Below are 22049 nucleotides of genomic sequence, written 5' to 3' on the forward strand. Positions count from 1 at the left end.
AGAAAACCTCATTAAAATTAACTCGAACAAGTCAGATTTTTAGATTCATAACGGAAAGTTCCAGAGGGAGATCAGGCATGACTTGATCAGGGTGCAGATTCTGTTTCTCAGTATTTCTCTTGGTTTGTGGTCCTCTTCAGTGTTAGCTTTGTCCTAAGGTTTGGCTCTTCCCATGGTGGCAAAACAATCGCAATTTTCAGATCCCAGATGTGCATTCCCCACTATTCAAAGCCAAACCTAAATCTTTTCTTCCCTCAATTACTAAGCAAAATTCTGTGCCTCACTTTGATTGGACCCCTCTGGACCAATGGTTGCGGCTCAAAGATTATCTTAGCCTCTCTGGTCCTACCCTCAGGAGCTGCAGGTGGGAGAGACACCCCAGGAGAGACACCCCCCACTCCAGCCCTTGTAGCTGCTCACCGCAGCCCACTAGGGTGGGCTCACGTTCCCAAACCAGTATTTCTCATTGTAACAATCTTCAAAGAATACAAATGCCCTGGAAAACTGCCCTCCTGAGACCTGAAAATTTTATCTGGAGCCCATAGGGGTGGATGTGTTTTCCATGCCTGAGGGCCCCTGCCTACAAGAGTTCCATTGTTGGCTGTTGGAAAACACACCGCCCTGCCCCTTCTACCCCACCCCCTGCCAGGAAGGGAACCAGCTTTCAGAATTAGTCACGGGCCCGCCAGCATCCCACACAACAACCCCATTGAATTGAAAGGGCAGCCCGGGCAGGGTGAGGGCTATTCTTAGCCTAATTTACAGATGGGGAAACTGAGGCGCAGAGCGTCGACTGGCTCGCCAGAGGTCACATAGTGAGAAGGGGGTGGAGCTAGGATGTGAACCTGGGCTCTCTGGCTCCAAGTTCCTTCCCTCTCCACCTGTGGACCTACTGTGTGCCTCCCAGGTGTGATCCCACTTAAGGAGAGCAGGGTCCTTGATTCATCTACTACGAGGCCTGGGATATAGTGACTCTCAAAAACGGTTTTCATTCAGTCACTCAACAAATATTTCTTGGGCATCCACTATGTGCTGGACTCTTGTGCTTGGGGCTAGGGACACAGAAGGAATGGAACAGCTGAGGTCCCTTCCTCCCAGAGCTGACATTCCAGAGGCGAAAGAGATAATAAGTAGAACCAGTAAGTGTGTACTTACACACTATGTCAGGAGGTGGTCGGTGCAAATGCTACGGGGAAAGAAAGAGAAAATAGGGTAGGAAGGGTTTCCAGGAGGAAGATGTAGTTTTGAATCCAATGGCCAAGGAAAGCCTCATTCAAGAAGGTGATGTTTGAGCAAAGCCCTGAAGAAAGGAGCTGAGGGAGGGACCCAGGTGTGCACCTGCGAGGAGAGTGGGTCCGCTAGAGGGAACAGCAGGTGCTGATATCTGGAGGCTGGAAAGGCTCTTCTACGCTGGAGGCCAGTAAGGAGCCCAGGGTGGCGGGAGGGAGCGGGCAAGTGAGTGAGCAACTGAGGGGGAGGAGATGATGATGTCAGAGCGTTGACAGGGGACCAGCCGGAGCAGTGACTTCTGGGTCGTGGGTCACAGTGAGGACTTCGCTTCTGCCAGGAGAGAGCTGCAGCCAGAGGAGGCTCGGAGCCCTCAGGGCCCTGCCCTGACTCAGGGGTTCACAGTCTCCCTCTGGCTGCCCGTGAGCATGGAACAGACCGACAGCCGGCAAGGGAGCATGGAGCCCCTGTGGGATCCAGGACGGGCCAGGGTAGGGGCAGTGGGGGAGAAGTGGTTGGTTCTGGAAATATTTTTTGTGATCTAATTCTTTTTTCTAACCTGCTGTCTGTTCTCGGGACCCTCAAATTTACGCGGGGTCCTGTTCTTTGGTTGCTCCGCTCCCTCCCCTCCCCCCACATACACACGAGTGTGGAGCCCAGTGACCTGGCTTGGTATCCCAAACTTGACCCTTCCTTAACTGTGTGCCTTGGGACTAATGACAGCCCCTCTCTGCCACACCTACCCGTATTGGGTGAGTCATGCACACGCCCAGCAGGTGGCGAGGCCCGCAGCCCAGTAGAGGATGATTCGTTGACAATAGAGTAAGGCAGTTAGGATAGTTGGTAAATGACTCAGGGATGCGCAGGGGTGTGGAGTTGGTTCTGCCGGGTGTGGCACCGCCTTCTTAGACACCAGGGTGCAGGGGGAAGGAGAATGGGACTGTGGGACGTCAGGGGCCCCACTGCCAGCAAGCTGCTGGGTCAGTGCCTCCCCGGAGCCACCGTCGCCAGCCAAGCTCTTAGAACTGCAGACTCATCTCCCTATGTCCAAAGCCAGGTGGGAGCCTGCCAGCCCCAGCGCCAGCCTCAGAGCCCCAGGGCCCCTCGGCAGGCAGGGCTGGGCAGGCAGGGCTGGGCAGCCAAAAGACGGCGAGGCCCCCACAGCTGGGGAGGGCCAGAGCCGGGCACCCAGGGGTCCAAGACGATGCAGGCCACCCAAGCAAAGGAAGAGGAAGACACTGGGGGAGGGCGAGTGAAGAGCACAGCTTTTATCCATGAAGAAAGAAATTCATAGAACATTTCATCTCCCAGGTGCCATGTACATAAATCCAAAATTTCCTAAGTCCATTAGATTCTGTTTACTTAACACTTTATCCAATTCCGATTTACCTTTTCTTCTTCTTTTTCCATTTTTTTTAAATCTTGCAAGGGATTAGTTTGTGTTAACTTGAATTTGAGATTTTTTATTCCTTTTCTGCAACTTTGAGTTTGAATTTTTGTCGCGACAGGAGATTTACCTGAGGATACGAGGAACCCAAGTACCCTTCATGGAGATGCCCTGATTCTGACTATTTTGCTTTATCTGCTTTCACTCCATATATCTGTACCCTAGTTATTATTTTTTTCTGAGTGTTTGGCCTCGCGGGCATCTTCTCCTGCCCATCTTTGAGCAGGTAGGCACTGCGAAAGACTGGCTCTTCTCCACTGGTACTTGCCCATCAAAGCTTTTTTTGGGACAGAGTCACAAAACATGACTAAGCTTTTCCTTAGTTGTGTCTTTTCTGCAGTCAAGGGCAGACTCAGGCTGATGGTCCTGGGGTCATAAGCCACACCTGATCCATCTTGGGCCAGAAGGCCCAAAGGCGGAAGCAGGTTTGAGACGGGATGTGGGTCTCCCAGTCCCATATTCTCTCCCATGAAGCTTCAAACCAAGGGGAGATGGTCTTGCCCCTTCAGCCACTGCTGTCGAGCGGGAACGTTCACGCAGTTAGGTTATGTCTTCTTAATAAACCAGAAATGCGGGTTAGCTATTGGAAACATCCTGATGCTTAAACGTCAGTGACTATTAATTTTTGCAACACTTCGTAAACCAAAGGAAACGCGTACAATAGTTGGGTTTTGGTCTTTCTGAACATCAGAAGCATAATGGCAAAATCAAAATTAATTAAGTCTGAGTGGGTGACTATGTAACACCCTATGGCTTTGATTTCGTGCTTCCTGAAATCGAACTTCCTTGAGTTCGGCGTTCCTGAAAACTGGGGTGTTCAGAAGCTATCTGTAGGTTTGGTTTTTCTCATCTTGCAAGAATTCCTAGGATACTGAGAATTCACGGCTAATCACAACTTCCGCGGATTCTTTAGGACCAAATGATGTCAAAAGCAAAATGAAGGGCAAGTATTTCAAATGACTTTATTATTAATATAGTATAATATACAACATATATTTACATATAAAAGATTATATATATAACATATATATAGAGAGAGGGGAGACTTCAGATATGATCGAAGTCAAGTTGACCTAGAACACACTCCAACAGAGATCCCGACTCCCTGCAGACCTTCCCCAAGTGTAAGTGGGCACGCCTTCACCTGTCCACAAGGGGGTCTGAAGTCCTTCCTCCCTGGGCCTGAAGCCCCAGCCTCAGGCCAGCACACTTGTGGATGACACCTTCCAGGCCAGCCCCAGGCGGACGTTATAGTTGGCCTGGGTTGGGTTAAAGCCCCATAAATGAAAAGCCACCAGCATTAAAAGTTCAGGAAATGAAGTTGGCAGAAGTTGCTTCCCCAAGCTGAAACCAGCCCTTAGATGTATTTGCTGGACTTGCATACTTTTTAAAACCTGCATGTATATTTTTTAAAATCTAGCCAGCCTTTCAAAAAAGTAATCTCTCACCCAACGTGGGGCTCAAACCCATGACCCTGAGGTCAGCAGTCGCCTGCCCCAGTGACTGAGACAGCCAGGAGCCCCTGAACCAACTTTTAATATTGCGAATTCCATAGGAAGATTTAGGTTTCTGACATCGATTGAAAATGTAGCAGCAGTTGGCTAGGATTGTGTAAAGATGACCTTTCAGTTCTCTTAATTACACTTTTTTTTCAAAGTAGGACATTTTCAGAATATGTAATTCAAAAGGTACAAGAGGGAGTCTCCCTCCACCCCACCCCCCAGCCTCTCACTCCTCCTCCCCAGAAGCAGAATATCCAAAGATACCTCATTCATGAACAAGTGTATGCATACACATTCTTTTCCATCTCAAAGATGTACTTCTATACATCTTGTTTACCACACCCTGCGCGTGTAGCAAGACGTCTGGGAGCTGCTTCTCTCTCTGTCTGCATGAGCCAGCTACAGTTGTTCTGGGGGCTGCCTTTTAAACAGGACAATTTTCCCGTTTTCCCAGTAGCCAGCCCTCCCTAGGGTCTCATGCCTGTCCTGTTTCACTCGTTCACAATTCTTGCGTGGCCCCTTTGGCATCTCAGTTTGCAGAATCTGGCACAGGTGAAGGACAGCCTAGCCACGGAGCTTGGGCCCCCTCGCTCTCTGAAGCCTGCAGTTCTTGAACTTTCCAGCAGAGGGAGACACCACTCACCCCCCCCCCCCCCCCCCCCCCAAGAGCACCAAAGGGGTCTTCCCAGGGACATTGTAATCGGGAAATGTCTGGGCGAGGGATGCATGCTCTCTTCCCAGAGACAAAGACCCCCTTAGCTGGACTGGGATCCTCCCCTCCAGGCCTCCCTTAACTCTGTTTCTGTCTCCCCCATGAACCTCCCACTTTGACTGAGCCCCACCCCCAAGCGTCCCCTCCACTCTTTGTAGGGACTGGCTCCTTCCTAATGGGAGGAGGCTGGTGGTGGGGTGGGGTGGGGTGGAGAGGCCTTGTCCTAGTCTAGGGCCTGGGATTGAAGAATTGCCTGAGGGAGCCACATAAAGAAAGCATGTAATTGGGAGTGCCTTCCTTGCTTCCCCATCCCTTTCTGCTAGGAAGTGGGGGGTCCTTTCTCTCTGTCCCCAGCAGACAACCCCCAGCAGAGTCTTGACCTCGGAAACCCCCTTTCCCCATCCTGCACTCCACCCTCTCCCTGGCCTGGCTCCTGCAGCCCTCTGTCCCACCCCCGAGATGGTGTTGGGGGTCGCCTGGAGTCCAGCTAGTGGCCAGGGCACAGCCACCCCTTTCCTGGCCCTGCCCCTCCCCATGACCCCAATCCTCCGCCAGCCACTCAAAGGCGCCTTGTTCTCCATCCAGCCCCCAGACAAAAGTCCCTCTGTCTGAAAAGGCAGAATTGGGGGGAGGGGGCACCCCAACGAGAACCGTGTGGGGGCCCACGCAGACCCCAGCCAGAAGGAATGCCATGAGGAGGAGGGGCAGGAGGGGGGAGGGAGGTGAAGGGAGCCTTGCACAGTGCAATGGCCTTCTCCAGAGTGGGAGGCAGCCTCCACCCTAACGCCCACTGCATAGACCCGGGCATCTGGCTCCCAGCACCCTTGGGAAGAGCCTGAGCTGGGAAGGTCTGCCTGATGCTCAGAAACCAGTCACCAGTCTCTCCAGGGCATCATGGGCATGTGGGAGAGAGGTCATGGTCTAAAGGCCGACAGCCCCTCCCTCACCCCCTGTGTACCCCCACCTTCTCTTCCACCTCATGATCTTGGTCATATCAGCCTCTTCTGCTGACCCTCAAACTGTCAAAAGCAGCAAGTGGTCTGGAAGGGGACCTTGGATGTCCCACAATTGTCACCAAGCCCTCCTCCAAGCGTAACCTGCCATCTAAGTGAAGGAACTGAGACAATTACGCCAAATGCATTGCTTTTCCCCACCATTATGTGAGGCAGAAGCTTTGCTGCTAAAGGCCCCAAATTTCTTCCTTCCAGGTCCTTTTTACGGGGGCAAGAGATTGAAGAAAGCCCCCTCCCCGGATGCAAGGAGCGGACTTCCGCCCTGTCCTATGTTCCTTCTGCCTACCTGAGGCTGTTGTGACCTTGGGGGCCTCAGGGAGCTCCCTGCTGGGAAGAAAGGGTGGTAGCTGTCTCTTTAAGAGCAGGAATGGGGTGAGAGAGCCCCCGAGCTTTAGGGTGTCTGACTTGTTCTCTACCTGCCCAGGTTTGCCTAGGGCGTGGCAGCTGTGGATAAAGGCAGGACTCAGGCTTAGCAGCTGCATTCTCCCCTTCTCTCCCGGAACTTTCCAAGCAGCCTGGGGAGTCACACAGGTAAGAGGCTCGGGTCCCCTCTTTCCAACACCCTCTTGGCTCTGCCCCCAACCTCTCCCTGCCCCTCTCTAGAACTTCCTCTCTTCAAGGATCTTGTCTGGGGGGCAGGGGACAGGAGGTTAGAGAAAGCACCTTTGATTAATGTGATCATCCCCCCCATCATCCTCCCTTCGGGGGGCCAGGTGAGCTAGCTGAGATGAGCCCACCAGTGGGATCGGGGTGACTGGGTAGATCGGGGGTGTCTGAGTTGACCAGAAACATCTGGATTGGGGGTATCTGGGTGGATAGGGTTGGAGCGGGCTGCTTGGGTGGGTGGGGGGTATCTAGGTTGACCAAGGCTGGATTGAGGGTATCAGAGTGCATGGGTGGGTGACTGGGTGGACTTGGGTGTCTAGGGATTGAGGATGTGTGGATCCCGGTGACCTCTTAGAAAAGGGGACAGCGGCTTCCTGGGGAAGCTGTAAAGTGGAGAGTTGGGTAGGAAGTTTCAGGGACATGAGGGAGTCATTCTGCACAAGCTTGATGGGTCTGGCAACCATCACAGAGGAACAAAAGGGGATAGCAGAGGGCGGACCATGGAAACGTCCATCACCTGGGTGTTGGGACCAGCAGGGTGGGGAAGGAGCCCAGAGGGGTGGGCACAGCCTCCCTCTGCCGGCTGCCTTCCTCTCCGAGCCTTCACGCCAACTACAGTCAGTCCGGGAGTAGCTCAGGAGCCCCTTCCAACAACAGCCTGGGCTGGGAAGGTGAGGGCAGAAGCCAGACCCCAGCTCCCAGTGGCCTGCCCTTCAGGAGAGCCAGGTTGGGAATGTGGCCCCAGGGCTGGGGTGCAGCCAAGATTACTCCCACGTCTCCCCTAGGCCAGGGATGCTGGGAGAGATGCCCTGGGGATGGGGAGTAACAGAGCCCGGCAGCCAGGGGGACTAGCTGAACTCCATGGAAAGAGACTTCAGATCGGCGGCTCTGGGTCCCTGGCGAAAGCTACAGCATTCAGCTGCGTTAGCGGGGGTTACGGGGCTCCGACAGCACCGTGGGGTAACCACAGTGCCACCCCATCAAGCTGCAGAGTTATACGAATAAGTGTGAAGTGCTGAGACCAGGGCCCAGCGTATGGTAAACGCTCACTGGGCACTAGCTCCTATCACTGCGGTGTCATCTCAGGGCGACAAAGCCTCACGAGGCAGCTTTAGACAACAGCTGGTCCTTCTCCAGACCTGTGCCTGGAACCACCAGGCTGTCCTGCCCACACATCTGCTCCAGCTCTCCTCCCCAAATCTGTGGGATCCTGAATGCCTTAGCAATGCTCCCCAAAGCTACAGGCCCCCTGCCTGCAAGAAATGGATACCTTTGAGTCCACCATATGGGATTCAGGGCTGAGAGAATGCCCAGGACCTGAGTGCGCCCAGCGAGAGGGAGGAGCCTGTGAGAATGTGCAAGAAACAGAAGGGAACGTGAGGTGGGGGTGACACGGTGCGGAGACAGATGGTCACTGTCTTCAGCGGTGGAGAGGAGTCTGGGGACAGAGCAGGGAGTGTCAGATGTCTTAGTGAGGGCCCGTGCTGTGCCATTGGTGAAATGAGGGCTGGAACGGATCATCTTCGGGGGTTACTGGTGGGGGGGAAATGGGTGAAGACACAGCAAGGTCATTGGGGGGGGGCAGCACAGGGTGGGGCAGAGGACCTGCTGGCTTTCGCTAGCTACACTTTGACAGTGTCTGCTGGTGGCAGTGGGGCGGGGACTGGGGGACACACAGAGACCGGGGCTTAGCTCAGGCACCCAGAATGGGGAGAGGGTGGGCTGAGACCAGACCAGGAGGGGATCGGAGGGGTTCTTCTTGCTGGACAGGCCTATCTGGAGAAAGAGGAAATAATGGCTGCCAGGAGGAGCTTGGCAGGAGCAGGGTAGGCGCGGGGGCAGGGCCTGGGGCAGGGCCAGGGGTAGGAGCTGGGGCTGGGGCAGGGGTAGAGGCAGAGGCAGGGGCTGGGGCAGGGGTAGAGGCAGGGGCAGGGGCTGGGGCAGGGGTAGAGGCAGGGGCAGGGGCTGGGGCAGGGGTAGAGGCAGGGGCAGGGGCTGGGGCAGGGGTAGAGGCAGGGACAGGGGCTGGGGCAGGGGTAGAGGCAGGGGTAGAGGCAGGGGCAGGGGCTGGGGCAGGGGTAGAGGCAGGGGCAGGGGCTGGGGCAGGGGTAGAGGTAGGGACAGGGGCTGGGGCAGGGGTAGAGGCAGGGGCAGGGGCTGGGGCAGGGGTAGAGGTAGGGACAGGGGCTGGGGCAGGGGTAGAGGCAGGGGCAGGGGCTGGGGCAGGGGTAGAGGCAGGGGCTGGGGCAGGGGTAGAGGCAGGGGCAGGGGTTGGGGCAGGGGTAGAGGCAGGGGCAGGGGCTGGGGTTGGGGCAGGGGTAGAGGCAGGGGCAGGGGCTGGGGCAGGGGTAGAGGTAGGGACAGGGGCTGGGGCAGGGGTAGAGGTAGGGACAGGGACTGGGGCAGGGGTAGAGGCAGGGGCAGGGGCTGGGGCAGGGGTAGAGGTAGGGACAGGGGCTGGGGCAGGGGTAGAGGCAGGGGCAGGGGCTGGGGCAGGGGTAGAGGTAGGGACAGGGGCTGGGGCAGGGGTAGAGGCAGGGGCAGGGGCTGGGGCAGGGGTAGAGGCAGGGGCTGGGGCAGGGGTAGAGGCAGGGGCAGGGGTTGGGGCAGGGGTAGAGGCAGGGGCAGGGGCTGGGGTTGGGGCAGGGGTAGAGGCAGGGGCAGGGGCTGGGGCAGGGGTAGAGGCAGGATCAGGGGCAGGTACGGGGACAGAGCCCAGGGCAGGGGCAGGGGCTGTGGCAGAGGTAGGGGCTGGGGCAGGGGCAGAGGTAGATATAGGGGCTGGAGTAGGGGTAAGGGGCAGGGATAGAGGCAGAGATTGTGGCAGCGGCAAAGGCAGGACAGAAACGAGGAGTCGAGGAGTCGTGGGGGCAGAAGATGGGGCTGGGGCTACAGCCACGTGACTCCCCTTTCTGCTCTGGCCCTCACCCCTGCCCCAAGCCTCTAACTCTCTCCTCCCGACACCCTGCTCTGTGCAGCCCGGGGAGCCAGCCCAAGATCTGTGGAGTCTGGGCAGGGCGGGCAGACTCTGAGCTGTCTCTGAGAGACACACCCGGGAACCGGGCCTCCTGCCACCTGGCTCCCTACATCCCATTTCCCAAAACACCCCGAGGCCCGGATAGTCCCGAGCCACAAACAGCCGCTGCAGAGCCGGGCTGCTCAAAATCCTGCTCCCTGCCAAGGTGACCCTATGCACCCATTTTTAGCTTTCAGAGCCACAGTTTCCCCATCTGTAAGCTGGGGTGAACAGCAGGCAACGCCTCCCTCATTTGGTCACCAGGGCCATGTCCCTAGAGCCCCAGGTCTGTGTTGAGCCAGTGATTCCTGCAGCTCCTCTCCAAGTTCGAGTTGCCACCCCCCCACCTCCCCACCCCCCAACCCCCTTTGATGGCTCCTCCTCACCTCCCAGACAGGGCGGTTGGTTAAAGCAGCGTCTCTACCCCGGGGCGAGTTGTGTATCCTGGGGAGAGCAGAGCACAAGAGGACTGGAAACCAGAGGCACTGCTCTGGCACCTTGGTGGGGGGCCCCCATAGAGCTGGACCCTCCCCCCACCCTTCCCCCTCCAGGCCGGCTGGCTGACATGCGGGAGGTGAGAACACTGAGCCTACTCCTCCTCCTGGCAGGTGAGTGCTTGGGCCCCTCACTGCCTTTCCCCAAACCCTGCCACGGAGTGTTGGCCAAGCCCCATGTCTGTGTGTCTGTGTGTCTGTGCGTGTGTCTGCCTCTCTCGTGCTCTCCGCCTCCCCTGTGGGGCGGCGACTGCCCAGTCAGCATCTCCTTGAGGGTCGCGGTGTCGCACTGACGGTTTCGAGGCGCGCACAAAGACAGGCCCCCCTTACGGCAGCGGCTCACACAGCTAGTCACCCCCTTGAGGTCTCCCCAATGAGAAGACTCGGCCCTGGGCACTGGGTCTTCAGCACCTCTCTCGCCCTTTATTATGAGAGGGAGCTGGGAGCTTCAAGGATGCAGCCGTTATGGAAATCCTTTGTGCCTCAGTTTCTCCAGCTCTACTAGTAAGTACTTAGTAGCCCCTGTGAGGATTACACAGGTTGGTATTTGAAAAGAGGTTAGAACAGGTCCTGGGACAGAGTAAGCTCTAGGTGTTTGTGCTTTAAATATAATTAGAACTTATTAATCACCCCTGAACACACAAAGATCAGAGTTGAGGCCCGGAGCTCAGGTAACCCACGGCTTCTAGCCAGAATGTAATCCTAGTCCTTTGCTTTTATTGTATTTTTTTATCCCTTACATTGGGCCAGACTGGCATTCCGTTCAGGGTAGGGAGAGAGGGCTGCATTTTTAAAGAAAGTGTATTAAGTTTATAATTAGCAATTTGCTCTACAAGGAAGCGGTGAGGAAACGCCAGAACAGGTGGGGAATGGACGAGGCTCCAAGAATGACTGGGAGCTGGGACTGCCTGTCATCTTGAGGAAAATGTTGCTCGGTTTCTGCTAGAGGGAGGATTAGCCAGGTGTCTGAAAACATCAGGCCAAAGAGTGGTCCCAAGCCACGCAGGCTAAAACCTATTTTGGGAGGCAAAATGTGGGCAGTCCCAGGGGGCTCACAGGTATGGGGCGGCGGGGGAAGCCCACACCTCCGGGTTTGGGGCCAGGACCCCTGTGCCCTCAGGAGGCAGGGACCTGTCCATCAGGGGCCCCTGAGGCTCTGTGGCCCTGCCTCCCAGCTTTGCTGAGGTCCGCAGGCCATCCCCTCTCCTTACCGCTTCTCCCAGCAGGCCTGCCTGTCTTGGATGCCAACGACCCAGAAGGTGAGTCAGACTCCACCACCAGGCTCACCCCCAAATTCTAGCCCCACCCTTGCCTCCTGGCTGTTGTCCTGGATTCATGTTCTTTTTCTCTTTCTTTGCAGATAAAAACAGTCCTTTCTACTATGGTGAGAGCTTGTGTCCCTCTCTTTCCCCCCTCCCACCCACTCCCCCTCCTAACATTTTGCGTCTGCGGACCCACAGGGCTTGGGTGGGGGTCCGATGTGGGCGAAACAGGAGGCGAGGATAGGAAGGGGTAAGGATGGGGAGAGAGAGAGGTCAACACAGTGGAATAAAGGAACGAGCCCTGCGGGTCTGGTCCCGGGGAAGGTTCTCTTCGGGCAGGAGATCAGCGCAAAGGAAGCCGGGAAGGTTCACCAGAAGCCATTGTTATGGTTCAAATCAAATGCTAGGAGAAGGCTGGCTTTGCAAAAACTGCCTGGAGGAAGGGAGTTATTGGGCGGCCTTTCTGCGGTTGCTCACACACACAGCAGACACCCTCCAAACCCCTGGACCTTTGTACTTTCTGATCTCCCTGCCAGGGCCCCCCCCTGCCTCATCTCCCCGGGGCTCTGCTCAGAAAGGCCTTCCCTGAGCAGTCTCCCTAAAAGAGCTGCCCTCTGACTTTTTGTTCCCTGGCTCTGCTTATTTGCCTTCAGAATGCTTATCTCCACTTGACCTTCCATTAAATCTCTTATCAGTTGTTTGTGTGTAAGGGAGAATGTGAGCACAGGAGGGCTTTGGAGCTGTTTGTTTTCTCCCCTCTGTACTCACAACTCTCTGCCAGTGGTCAGGTTCCCCATACCCACCTGTCGGATAGATGAAGGTTTGGACGGGGAGGACACAGGCAAGCACTAATGGCCTCCTTTGGGTTTCTCCTAGACTGGCACAGACTTCGGGTCGGTGGGCTCATCTGCGCCGCGGTTCTGTGCACCATCGGCATCATCGTCCTCATGAGTGAGTGGGGACCCTGGAGGCCGAGCTGGCAGGGCAGGGCTGTGGGTCCTCTCCCTTAATCATCCCTTCTCCCCTGACAGGTGGGAAATGCAAATGCAAGTTCAGCCAGAAGCCCAGGTAAGACAGCTTCCCCAGGTGCCTACTTCATACTGAACAGACACATTTCCCGTTGAAAGAACTGAATCTCCTGGCCTTGCCTTGGAGAATTGCTGTCACTGAGATGTCCCAGGTTTATTCTTCAGAGCTGATCATCTTCAGAGGGCCCCAAAGTCTGAAAAGCTTTGCTCCCATTCCAGGAAAAATAGCCAGGAAGCTCTGTCAGGGCAAGCTGAGAATCCTCTAGCCTTAAGGGAGAGGACAAGGGGGATGGAAACACATCTCACCACTTTTCTTTCCCCAGCCACCATCCAGGGGAAGCTCCACCTCTCATCACTCCAGGTAAGCCGGGAACAGAATGGCGATGCAGAGAACATGGGCCGTGAGGGCTGGGCGCCTGCGAGTGTGCGTGCTTGTGTGTGCACGTGTCTTGGGGAGAAAACTCCATCTGCTCTCACAAGCTGACCCATCATCTCTCCCAGGCTCTGCCCAGAACTGTTGAGGACGGATCCACTGAAAGGACACAGAGGTCCCTTCCCGTCTCTTCCTTCAAGTCCTGGTTCTGCACAGGAGCCCGGACTCCAGGATGGAATTCTCCCTCTTCTCCTCAGAGCACCATGCCAAGGCCTCACCTTACCTCTCAACAGAGGGGTCTTTTTGTTCAATTTTTATTCTAAAAATGGCTTTTGCCTCCTTATCCTTTATTCTAAAAATTGATTAGCCCAAGTGGCCTCAAGACTCCCTATGTGTACGTCGCGGTGGGCTTTTGAGGACTAGCAGAAGGTGGATACACCCTGGCAGCTGGGGCAGAAGCTGGCAACTAAATCTCTTTGCTGGGAAAAGTTCAAGGCCTGCTGGATGGCATGAGGCCCGCCCTCCACCCCCAAGGCTGGGGAACCACAACGGCAATTTAAAAATTTCTGGTAGCCAAATGGCGGATGCTTTGGGGAATGAAAGAGGGCTCTAGCCAGGTGGAATGCTGGGATATTCCAGTGGACACTGAGACCATCCCAGGAAAACAAGGATGTGGATCTTCCTACCATGGTATGAATAGTCAGATACATTATGATTTTAATGGTAAGATCCCCATGACCCTCCCACTCACCCCTGAGACCCCATCATAGAAACCTCTATTATAGAGACCTCTATCATAGAAAACCCTTCCTAATACCCAAGTGTCCCTCTGAGACCTTTAAATAATTCCTTAAGACACTCTTAATAATATATATCGGTGTGAGAACTTCCAAGGAGCCTCAAACTCCCTTGAGACTCCCCAGTACCCAGTAAGATCACCAAAATGCACCCAAGGGCCACTCTATAAAATGCCTAAAACCCTCTAAAACACCCAAAACTATCTCCTACGATGTACTGAGTCATGACCTGAAGAAGAAACCCACAATAAACCAGAGACTTGTCCCCTACTAATGTCCCTATTTCTCTCAAACATCCCATAAGCCCCTCCCCCACAACCCACGAGCCCACACTCATGGGGCAAGCGAAAGTGCACCAGGGCAGCCAAAATACACCCCTGGGGCAACCCCCGCCCCAATACTGCTCCTGGGACACCATTCCTCCCCCTTGTTATACTCTCCCAAAGATCCCACAACGATGAGCGGGGCAGCTGCACAGCGCGTTTATTGAGCTCATACACTTTCTCTCCTCTCCCCTGACCCTCATCGGAGACGTGCAGCCGGGCTCCCCGCAACAGCTCCTGCTTTCCTACCTATTTCCCACTTTCCCACCTATTTCCCGCGCATGCGCAAGAGGGCCAACATGCTGGGCTTCCGCCTGGGCAGCAGGCATGCGCACAAGCAGCAGAGGAAGTTAGCAAGCCCGGTTGGGAAACCGGCCCAGCGACTGATGACGTCACGGAGGCGGGCACCAAAAGCGATTGGCCGGATTGAGTTTAGAGCGAAAGGAAAATTCTCTCTTGCTCAGTACCTTCTTAGGGTGCAGGAACGGTGGGAGTGGATTGAGGGGGCGCTCTTCCAGACCGCACGGGGTTCTGCACATTACCCTGCACATGACTTTTGTATCCTGGCTCCTTGCAGCGCCCCAGCCTGAGCCGGCAAGTCATCTCTAGTGGGGGCATGTGCCTCCTGCTGAGATGTTGTTTAAAGACTGGAAGGACAGCTCTTGCTTTGAATTTGGCCTCTGGTCAGGACCTCACAGGTAGCATCAGCCCAAGTAGGGCCAGGAGGCCGGTGTCTTGGGGAGAAAATTACATCCGCTCTCACAAGCTGACCCATCACCTCTCCCAGGCTCCCAGTCAAGTGGGTATCCAGAGGCCTGGGACTCCCTGTGCCAGTCGGTGCCCCCTTCCCTCCCAGCCATGGCCAAGGTCCTGTGGGGTCTCAGGCACTGAGGTCTAACTCGTGATGCTGGTAGATCTGTGTGGGGCCTTTGAAGCAAGCAGCAAAGAGGAAGCGTCTGCCGGCTATGGTGATGTGAGCAAAGTCACGAGGGGCCACCAAGGCTGGGGGCCCCAGCTCCTGTAGAGGTTCCAGGAGCTCCTTGTCAGACTCAAGGCGAAAGACCTGGCTGAAAGCGAAGTCGCTGCCCAGGATGGCCAGCTGGTCCCTGGCGATGAGCAGTGGCTGGAAGACGTGGGCACCACGTGAGGGAAGTTGCTGCAGGAGGCGGAACATGGAGCCATCCCAGCGCATGACCTGTGAAGTGTGGCGACCAGTTAGGGCCTGGGGTCCAGGAGGGCCAGGCCTGCCAGTAGCCCTCTGGGTTTCAGAACACCCGGAACAGCTTGGAGACAGGCCCATAGGTCCCCAAACTCCCACAGCTTTCCTACCTTCATACCTGTCACCACCCCGTTGCCCAGGCCACAGACTTGAAGTCATTCTTGGCCACTCTCTCTCCCTCACACCCCACATAGAATCAGATACCTACGATGGTATCTATTTCTCCCAACTGCTCTGGCCACACTCCGCCCAGCCACAGTCACCTCCCTCCATGACGTCAGGCTCTGCCCTAGGCTCCCCTCTCTCATCCCTGCAACCACAGTCTGCAACCCACACACATGTCCTGTGAACACCTGAGTCAGACCATTGCCTTCTAGGCCCAGAGCGCCTGCTTGGCTGTTCCTCAACCCAAAATGAGAATGCTGGAGGGGGTGGGCCGTCAGCCTTGGGGGTCGGGAATGTGGTGGCTGTGCTCAAATGTAAGGTTCAGAGTGGGGGGGGCAGTGTCAGTGTTGGGGGGATACGAAGGGGCTTATGGTCACTCAGTCTTGAGGAGTCACAGTGGTCTTAGAGTCAGTGTGGGAGGGGGGTGTGGGGAGGGGGTGGCCAGAGTTCAAAGATCAGTACATCGGGTGGGGTCAGAGTTCAAAGGTGAGGCTGTGAGGTCAGGTCAGAGTTTAGAAGCTCCTGTGCAAGGTGAGAGTCAGTGCTGCAAAGCCAGCCCCAGGGCGGGAGGCCACTGCAGTTTAGATCTGGCTTATGGCTGCCTGCCCCACCTGACCAGGCCCAGCCTCACCATGGAGTCCCCGATGTAGCGTGTCAAGCACAGGAACACATCGCCCCCGGCCTGGAAATGGCGTGTGGCATAGACATCCTCGGCCTCGGGGATGTCCGTGCGCCTCTCGAAGCGGCCGCCGAGCCACTGGAAGAGCACGGGCCGCTGGGAGGCGGAGGCCAGCAGCAGATGGGGCCGGCCGTCCAGCTCCAGGGCCTCGGCGTCCGTGTCCCGGTGCCAGGCGTGCAGGCTCTGGCGGGGGTAGAAGCCGGGCCCGTCCTGGCACAGCAGGGTGGTGCTGCCCGCCTTGGAGGCGTCGGCCACCACGAAGCAGGGCTGCCCTTCCAGCCACAGGAGCTCGGCGTCGTTGGGCCGCAGCAGGCGCCGCGGGGCCAGGGCCTGCGTGGGGGCGAGGCGCAGGCCGGGGCTGGGCCGGGCCCACAGCTGCGAGCCCCCCCACAGGCGGGCAGCCAGCACGAAGAGGCGCAGGCCCAGCACCAGCGGCTTGCAGGACACCACCGAGGGTGCTGTGGGGGGGGGGGCGGGGTGCGGGAGGACAGGTTAGGCCCACTGGGCTGGTCCCCCGGGGCAGGCAGGAGGATGGAGAGGGGTGGGGGGGGCAGGCTCACCGGATAGCTCTTCCTCAGGCCGGAAGCGCTGAAGGCTGTAGTCCCAGGTGAGGATCAGGCAGCGGCCCGCAAAGGGCTGCGCCAGGATGATGTGGGGCTCCCCCTGGTAGGAGAAAGACTCCACGCCCAGTGCCGACTCCCCGACCGTCTGGAACCAGGACAGCTCTGGGGGTGGCAGGAGAGAGTCAGGCGGGCTCCGGAACCTTGCGGGCCCTCATCGCTGAGCCTCGGTTTGCACATCTCTGAAATGAGGACCGTCACGGTGTGCACCTCATAGGGACACAGGGTGGGGATCTTTTCATCTACAGATGAATTAAGTCACAACAACAGGGGAATGCTTTGTTTTCTAAGCTTCAGGACACCATCAAATCTTTGCTTAGAAACAATGTATTTCTCGATTCATTTAGGGACGTTCCATTCTACCCATTCTACAGATGAGGAAGCTAAGGCCTGCAGGCACAGTCCAGCCTTCCCATCTTCCATGAAAGAGGACTGGAGCACAGCCACGTGACCCTAGCGCTCCCCCAATACCTCCCTCCTGAAATTAGGTGTGGCCCTGTCTAGGCCAAGTTTCCTGTGGAGAAAGAGCAAAGTGCTGGCGGTAATGCTCGCCTCCCTTGTTTGCCAATGGCTCTTCCTGAGCTTGGTCTCTTGCCCCTTCTCCCCGTGACGTGGCCGATAGGTGGGCCACAACTCAGTTTCAACCATGGAAACCAGGACAACACCCAGGTGCTACCCCACCCACCGGGGCTGCTCACCTCAGACCCTTCTGTCTTCTTTAATTCATGGGATTTTGGACCTCTTGGTTACAGCCACTTAGCTTTATGGTAACGGTACACCAAGGTTGCCCAGCATGGAGGTGGGTTGTAGACTCCAGGTTATAATACTTCACTCTATATGCGGGGCCCTGTTTCCAGGCACCAGGGTTGAAGCAATGAACCAAGGCACCAAGGATGCCGGCCCAAAGGTGTATCTTTATCATCACCCCCGGCTCGAAACCCTCCGAGGCTTCCCACAGCCCTCAGGGTAAGATCGCTCTGCTTTCTGTGGCTTTCAAAGTAATACACGGTGAGAACCCTGCTGCCTTCAATCTCACCTGTGTCCTTCCCTTCACTCACTCCTCCAAGATGCTGCCTGTCTTTGATCTGCAAGCAGGACAGACTCTCTGCTGCCTCAGGACCCTTGCACATGCTGTCCCCTCTCTCCAGAGTGCTCTTTCCTCTGTATTCCACTGAGCTACATCTGGATGTAAAGCCACCTCTTCAGAGAAGCCGTCTATGATGCCCCACAGAAGGTAGGATCACCCCATTGCCTTAATCTCCCTCATTACTCCCTGTGTTTATCACAATGTGTAGCACGAAGTTTGTTTCTGTAGTGTTTTATTTAATGTTTACATCCTCACCTGCCAGGGCTCTGAGGGCAGGGCCCACGGCTGTCTGGGTTACCACAGTATGCCCACTGTCTCTTATAGGACAGGACACAGAGTGGCCCTCAGTGACTGTGGAACAACTGAATAAAGAGGGACTCTTAAGTTAACTTCTCCAGTTCTATGAGTCCCACAAACGCAGAACACGACTTACACTTAGATGCTGGTAAAAATTGGTTATTACATTAGTAGCCTTACCCACTCCTTCAGGAAGCTCTCTGTGGCCCTCCCGCTGTGCCTGATCCTTGCTCTGGCTCAGGGCACCCACAGCCCAGCCCTGACCACTCCGGGCACTCACCCTCCACCTTCCCCTGTGCCATAGGCTCTGGGAGGGCAAGAGCCAGGGCCGTCCTCATCTCCGCTGTGCCTTTTGCACTGCCAAGGACCCATAAAGTTACCAAAACGTATTTATGGAAAAGCAATGTGATCATAGCAAGTCTTTTTAAATGGCTGTTTTTATATTAATAACAGCCACCAGCATGCACACTTAAGAGGGCCTCGCATCCAAGGCTCTGCTCCAAATGCAGGTGTGGACGCGCCACCGAATTCTCGCTGCGATCCTATGGCTCCATTTTACAGATGAGGAAACTGAGGCTCAGAAAGCTAATGCTCATGCTCAGGGGCTCACAAGCCGGGGAACAGCAGAACGGGGAGCGAGGTGAGCCCTTCAGCCCTGGCAGCCATGCCCCTGCTCTCCCACCTTCTTCTGGAACCCCGGCTGCCCCTCCCACCCTGCGGGGAAAGCCCCCACCTATGGCTCTGCACTTGAACGTCTTGGGGTCGAGGTGGCGCAGCTGCATGTGGGCCAGAGCAGGGGGGCCGGCGCAGGCCCCCGTCCCCACGCTGGCATTCACGGTGGGCGTCCACTGCAGCAGCCAGAGGACACGGCAGTCACACTGGAACGGGTTCCCGCGGAGGTCCCTGGGGCAAGAGGCCGGGAAGGGGCTGCGACCTGGCTTCCACGCCACCCTGGCAGCCATGTGCCTCCCCCCCTCCCCAGGCAAGGGTTCTAGATGGAGCTCCCCACCCCGAGGTGGCGTGAAAAATAACAGAAGAACCACAGCAGCCATACTTCTGGGTGTCAGCCAAAAGTGGGCCCAGCGCTCCCCTTCCCTCTCAAACACCCCCCAACTCCCCCGGCCCAGCCAGCCCCCTTGAGCCTCACACGTGAGTTAGGGTCTCCAGGCCTCGGAAGAGGAATCTGGGGAGGGTCTCGAGGTTATTATTGGCCAGGCTCCTGGCGGAAGGAGAGGAGGAGGAGAAGCTGTCACCAGATCAGTGACCTGGATCCCCAGTGTCCCTGGGTGATGGGGTTTGGGGCGGTGAGGCGGAAGGGAGGGGTGAGGCCTTGCGGGGGCACGCACAGGTGTGTGAGCGAGCGGAGTCCTCTGAGAGCGTTCTTAGAGATGGAGCCAATCTCATTGTCCTCAATGAAGCTGTGGAGGGAAGGCGGGGTGAGGGGGGGGGGGGCCTCGGTTCCCTGCTGTGGCCCCAGGGCGCTTGGGGAGAGTCAGCCCGTTGAAGTCACAGGCCACTGGAATGTGCTGAAGCCTCCCCAGAAACCTGTCCTCCCCAAAGCTCCAGACAGTCATCCCAGGAGCCATGAACCCAACCCCATGCTCGCTGCCAAGCTAACAGTGAACCCTGCCTGCACCGGCTCATGGCCGCCCGCACCACCTCCACGGTCACCGCTGCCACCGCCACAACGTCCATCACGACCGACACCCGGGCATCGACCCCCATCCCCAACCCCAGTGCCAGGAACATGGCCGCAACTCTCGTCAACGCCAGACGGTGCCACCACCACCGCTGCCGACCCCGCACTCACTCCCGTCATCCGCACCCACGCCGTCGTCACCAAGCCTCACCCAGCAATACTGAGAAGCATCGTCAACAACACAGCCTTCGTGACACCAACAGGACCGCCACCACGGTCACCAACACCAACACTAGCGCCCCATCACCCCCATCACCTCCTCAGAGTTGTCTCCCATTCATATGAAATATTCTCTTGTCCCTGTCCTCCCTGGCCTCTCCCTGGGCTCTGCTACGTCAGGGAGGGCCTGAAAGAGTCCTGGGTTACCCAGGCCCTTTGTGGATCTTGAGGCACAGAGAGGGGAGGTGAGCAGGCTGAGGTCACACAGCTGAGCAGGAGCCCTGACCCCACCCCCCTCCAGGAAGGGCCTTTGTTCAGGCACCCCCTGCCCCCCCACATGCCAATAAGCCTCTACCTCCCTCTGCTCCCGGAGCCACAGATGGGTCCCTGCTCGTCTCCCAAGCCCCCCTCCACACTGCCACTCCCTGGCCTCACTCACAGGTACTGCAGGTGGGACAGGCCCGCAAATGCGTCGTCCTCAATCACGGAGAAGGAGTTGGATGTGAAGAGGCTGGCAAGGGAGCAAGAAAGATTTTTCCAGAGTTGCTGCCTCCTCTCTGACATGTTAACATTGACCCCCACCCTCCACCCTCATGGGCGTGGTCACACACACACACACACACACACACACACACAGGTACATGCGATTCCTTCGCAGACATGCGCATACACACGTGTGCACACGCCCCCCACGCACCTGTGCGAACACCCACCCACTCCCTCGAGCTAGTTGTCGGCTTAGCTGGGCCCCACTCACAGCAGGTGCAGCGTGGGCACCCTCAGGAAGCTGCCGGCCTTCAGTTGGGTGACTCCAGTCCTAACGAATGAGCTGGGGACGTGGGCAATGGTGGGTGAGCAGACAATCACCCCCAGTGCTCTGGTCCCGCCCCAGAGCCATCTCTTGTTTGGGGGACACTGGTGTGCTGCCCCAACCCCGGATGTCTTTCCTTTCCATCCTAGGGAAACAGGCATTTGCCCTCCTCACTTGGCAAGGATCCTGGCATCATTCAGCTTCCCCCCACCACCCACGGCTGTCCTTCCCCCCTCCCCTCTTGGGCCCCAAATGCTGCCTTGGGCTTTGCAGTCTCCCTTCGGCTCCTGTCCAAATGCCAGCAGCCCCCTTTGAGGCATCCCAACATCCTTTGCTGCCCACCTCCCAAGATCCTGAAGGGTCCCTGCTTCCTCAGGGACCCCGGCACCCTGCCTCCAGCCCCTGGGGTCCCAGGACTCCCATCCTTGCCCTCAGGCCCCCAGAGGGCCTGACACTCACAGTGACAGCAGAGTCGGGGAGAAGTTCTCGGGCAGGTCCGGAGAGCCCTCACACAGGGCACTATCCTTGGAACAGGAGCAGCTCAGAGGACACTTTCCCTTTGGTGGTCTCCAGGCCACCCCCACGCCGGCTCCAGCCAGCAGCAGCAGCAGCACGCCAGCCCCTCCCATGCCCCCTCACCCCCGCTGAGGCTCCGGCTTCTCTCTGCCCACCCGGCTCAGCGGGCTGGGGCCACTACCTCTGGCGTGCCAGGCGACCCTCCATTCCGCCAGCTGGCACACTCTGTCCTGCCTTGTCTCTCCTTTCTCAGTCTCTCTCTCAGCCTGTCTTTCTTCCTCTATCGCTTTGGTGTCTAATTTTCTGTCTACTCTCTTTCCTTTTCTGTCTCTCTTTTTGTATTTCTGACTCAGTGAGTTCTTCTGTTTCCCACTCTCTGTCCGTCTTGATTTCTCTCTGTCTCTCGGTCTCTGTTTCTCTCTGTCTCTGTTTCAGTCTCTCAGTCTCTGTCTGTTGGCCTCTGTGTGTGTGTGTGTATCCCTCTGTCTGGTGTCTTTATTTCTCACCACCCTTTCCAGTTCCCTGTTCTTCTCCTCCTCCCACGCCCCTTCTCCTTGGAGGTTTGGGAAAGGGACTCACTGGGCACTGGGTGCGCCCGGCAATGCAGCCTAAGAAGGAGGAGGTCAGAGGCCATAGGAAGAGCAGCCCTAAGGAAGGGACTGGATGGCCCCATGGGAGGGGAGGGGCCACAAAGGGCTGGAGCTGCCCTGACCACTCTCAGCCAGCCCCCTCCCCAGATTCCCCACTCCACCCCACTCGGAGTGTGAGGAGGATGTCACCAGGGTGGGGACCGGATGGCTGGCAGGCGGAGGGGGTTGGAGGAGAGACCCCTGGGGGGCTGGAGACATCCTGGCCACGCCCAGCCAGCCCCCTCCTCTGGATCCCAGGAGGGTGTAATGTGCCCCATCACCAAGGCTGGGGGGGGGGGGTCCAGCTGCTCCCTCTGGTGGCCATACTCGGCAGGGCAGCTGTCAGACCGCAAACTCACAGCCTCCCT

At 57.1% G+C, this 22049-nt stretch overlaps 2 protein-coding genes across 3 annotated transcripts; one reads left to right on the forward strand and one right to left on the reverse strand.

Annotated features, from left to right (window-relative positions):
• Nucleotides 1-1585: 1585 nt before the first annotated feature.
• On the forward strand, nucleotides 1586-13729 carry FXYD3 (FXYD domain containing ion transport regulator 3). Its single transcript, XM_045988903.1, is given in 9 exon segments — nucleotides 1586-1718; nucleotides 6326-6432; nucleotides 10075-10131; nucleotides 11244-11276; nucleotides 11378-11401; nucleotides 12156-12238; nucleotides 12241-12347; nucleotides 12631-12668; nucleotides 12809-13729. Coding segments are annotated over 7 exon segments (348 nt in total). The 5' UTR covers nucleotides 1586-1718; nucleotides 6326-6432; nucleotides 10075-10088; the 3' UTR covers nucleotides 12829-13729.
• A 214-nt stretch (nucleotides 13730-13943) lies between these two features.
• On the reverse strand, nucleotides 13944-21753 carry LGI4 (leucine rich repeat LGI family member 4). Of its 2 annotated transcripts, XM_045988767.1 has the most exons (9): nucleotides 20996-21750; nucleotides 20483-20554; nucleotides 20165-20236; nucleotides 19214-19285; nucleotides 19015-19086; nucleotides 18601-18770; nucleotides 16424-16588; nucleotides 15816-16321; nucleotides 13944-14995 (listed from the first exon to the last, which is right to left on the reverse strand). In XM_045988767.1, exons 1-9 carry the CDS (start codon nucleotides 21163-21165, stop codon nucleotides 14681-14683), a joined length of 1614 nt encoding a protein of 537 aa, XP_045844723.1. In that variant the 5' UTR covers nucleotides 21166-21750; the 3' UTR covers nucleotides 13944-14680. The 2 variants fall into 2 exon arrangements, with proteins under 2 accessions (XP_045844723.1, XP_045844725.1); XM_045988769.1 differs by lacking the exon at nucleotides 20483-20554 and having other exon boundaries at nucleotides 20996-21753.
• Nucleotides 21754-22049: the final 296 nt, after the last annotated feature.

Source organism: Meles meles, chromosome 19 (assembly GCF_922984935.1).
Source record: "Meles meles chromosome 19, mMelMel3.1 paternal haplotype, whole genome shotgun sequence".
Classification (NCBI taxonomy): domain Eukaryota; kingdom Metazoa; phylum Chordata; class Mammalia; order Carnivora; family Mustelidae; genus Meles; species Meles meles.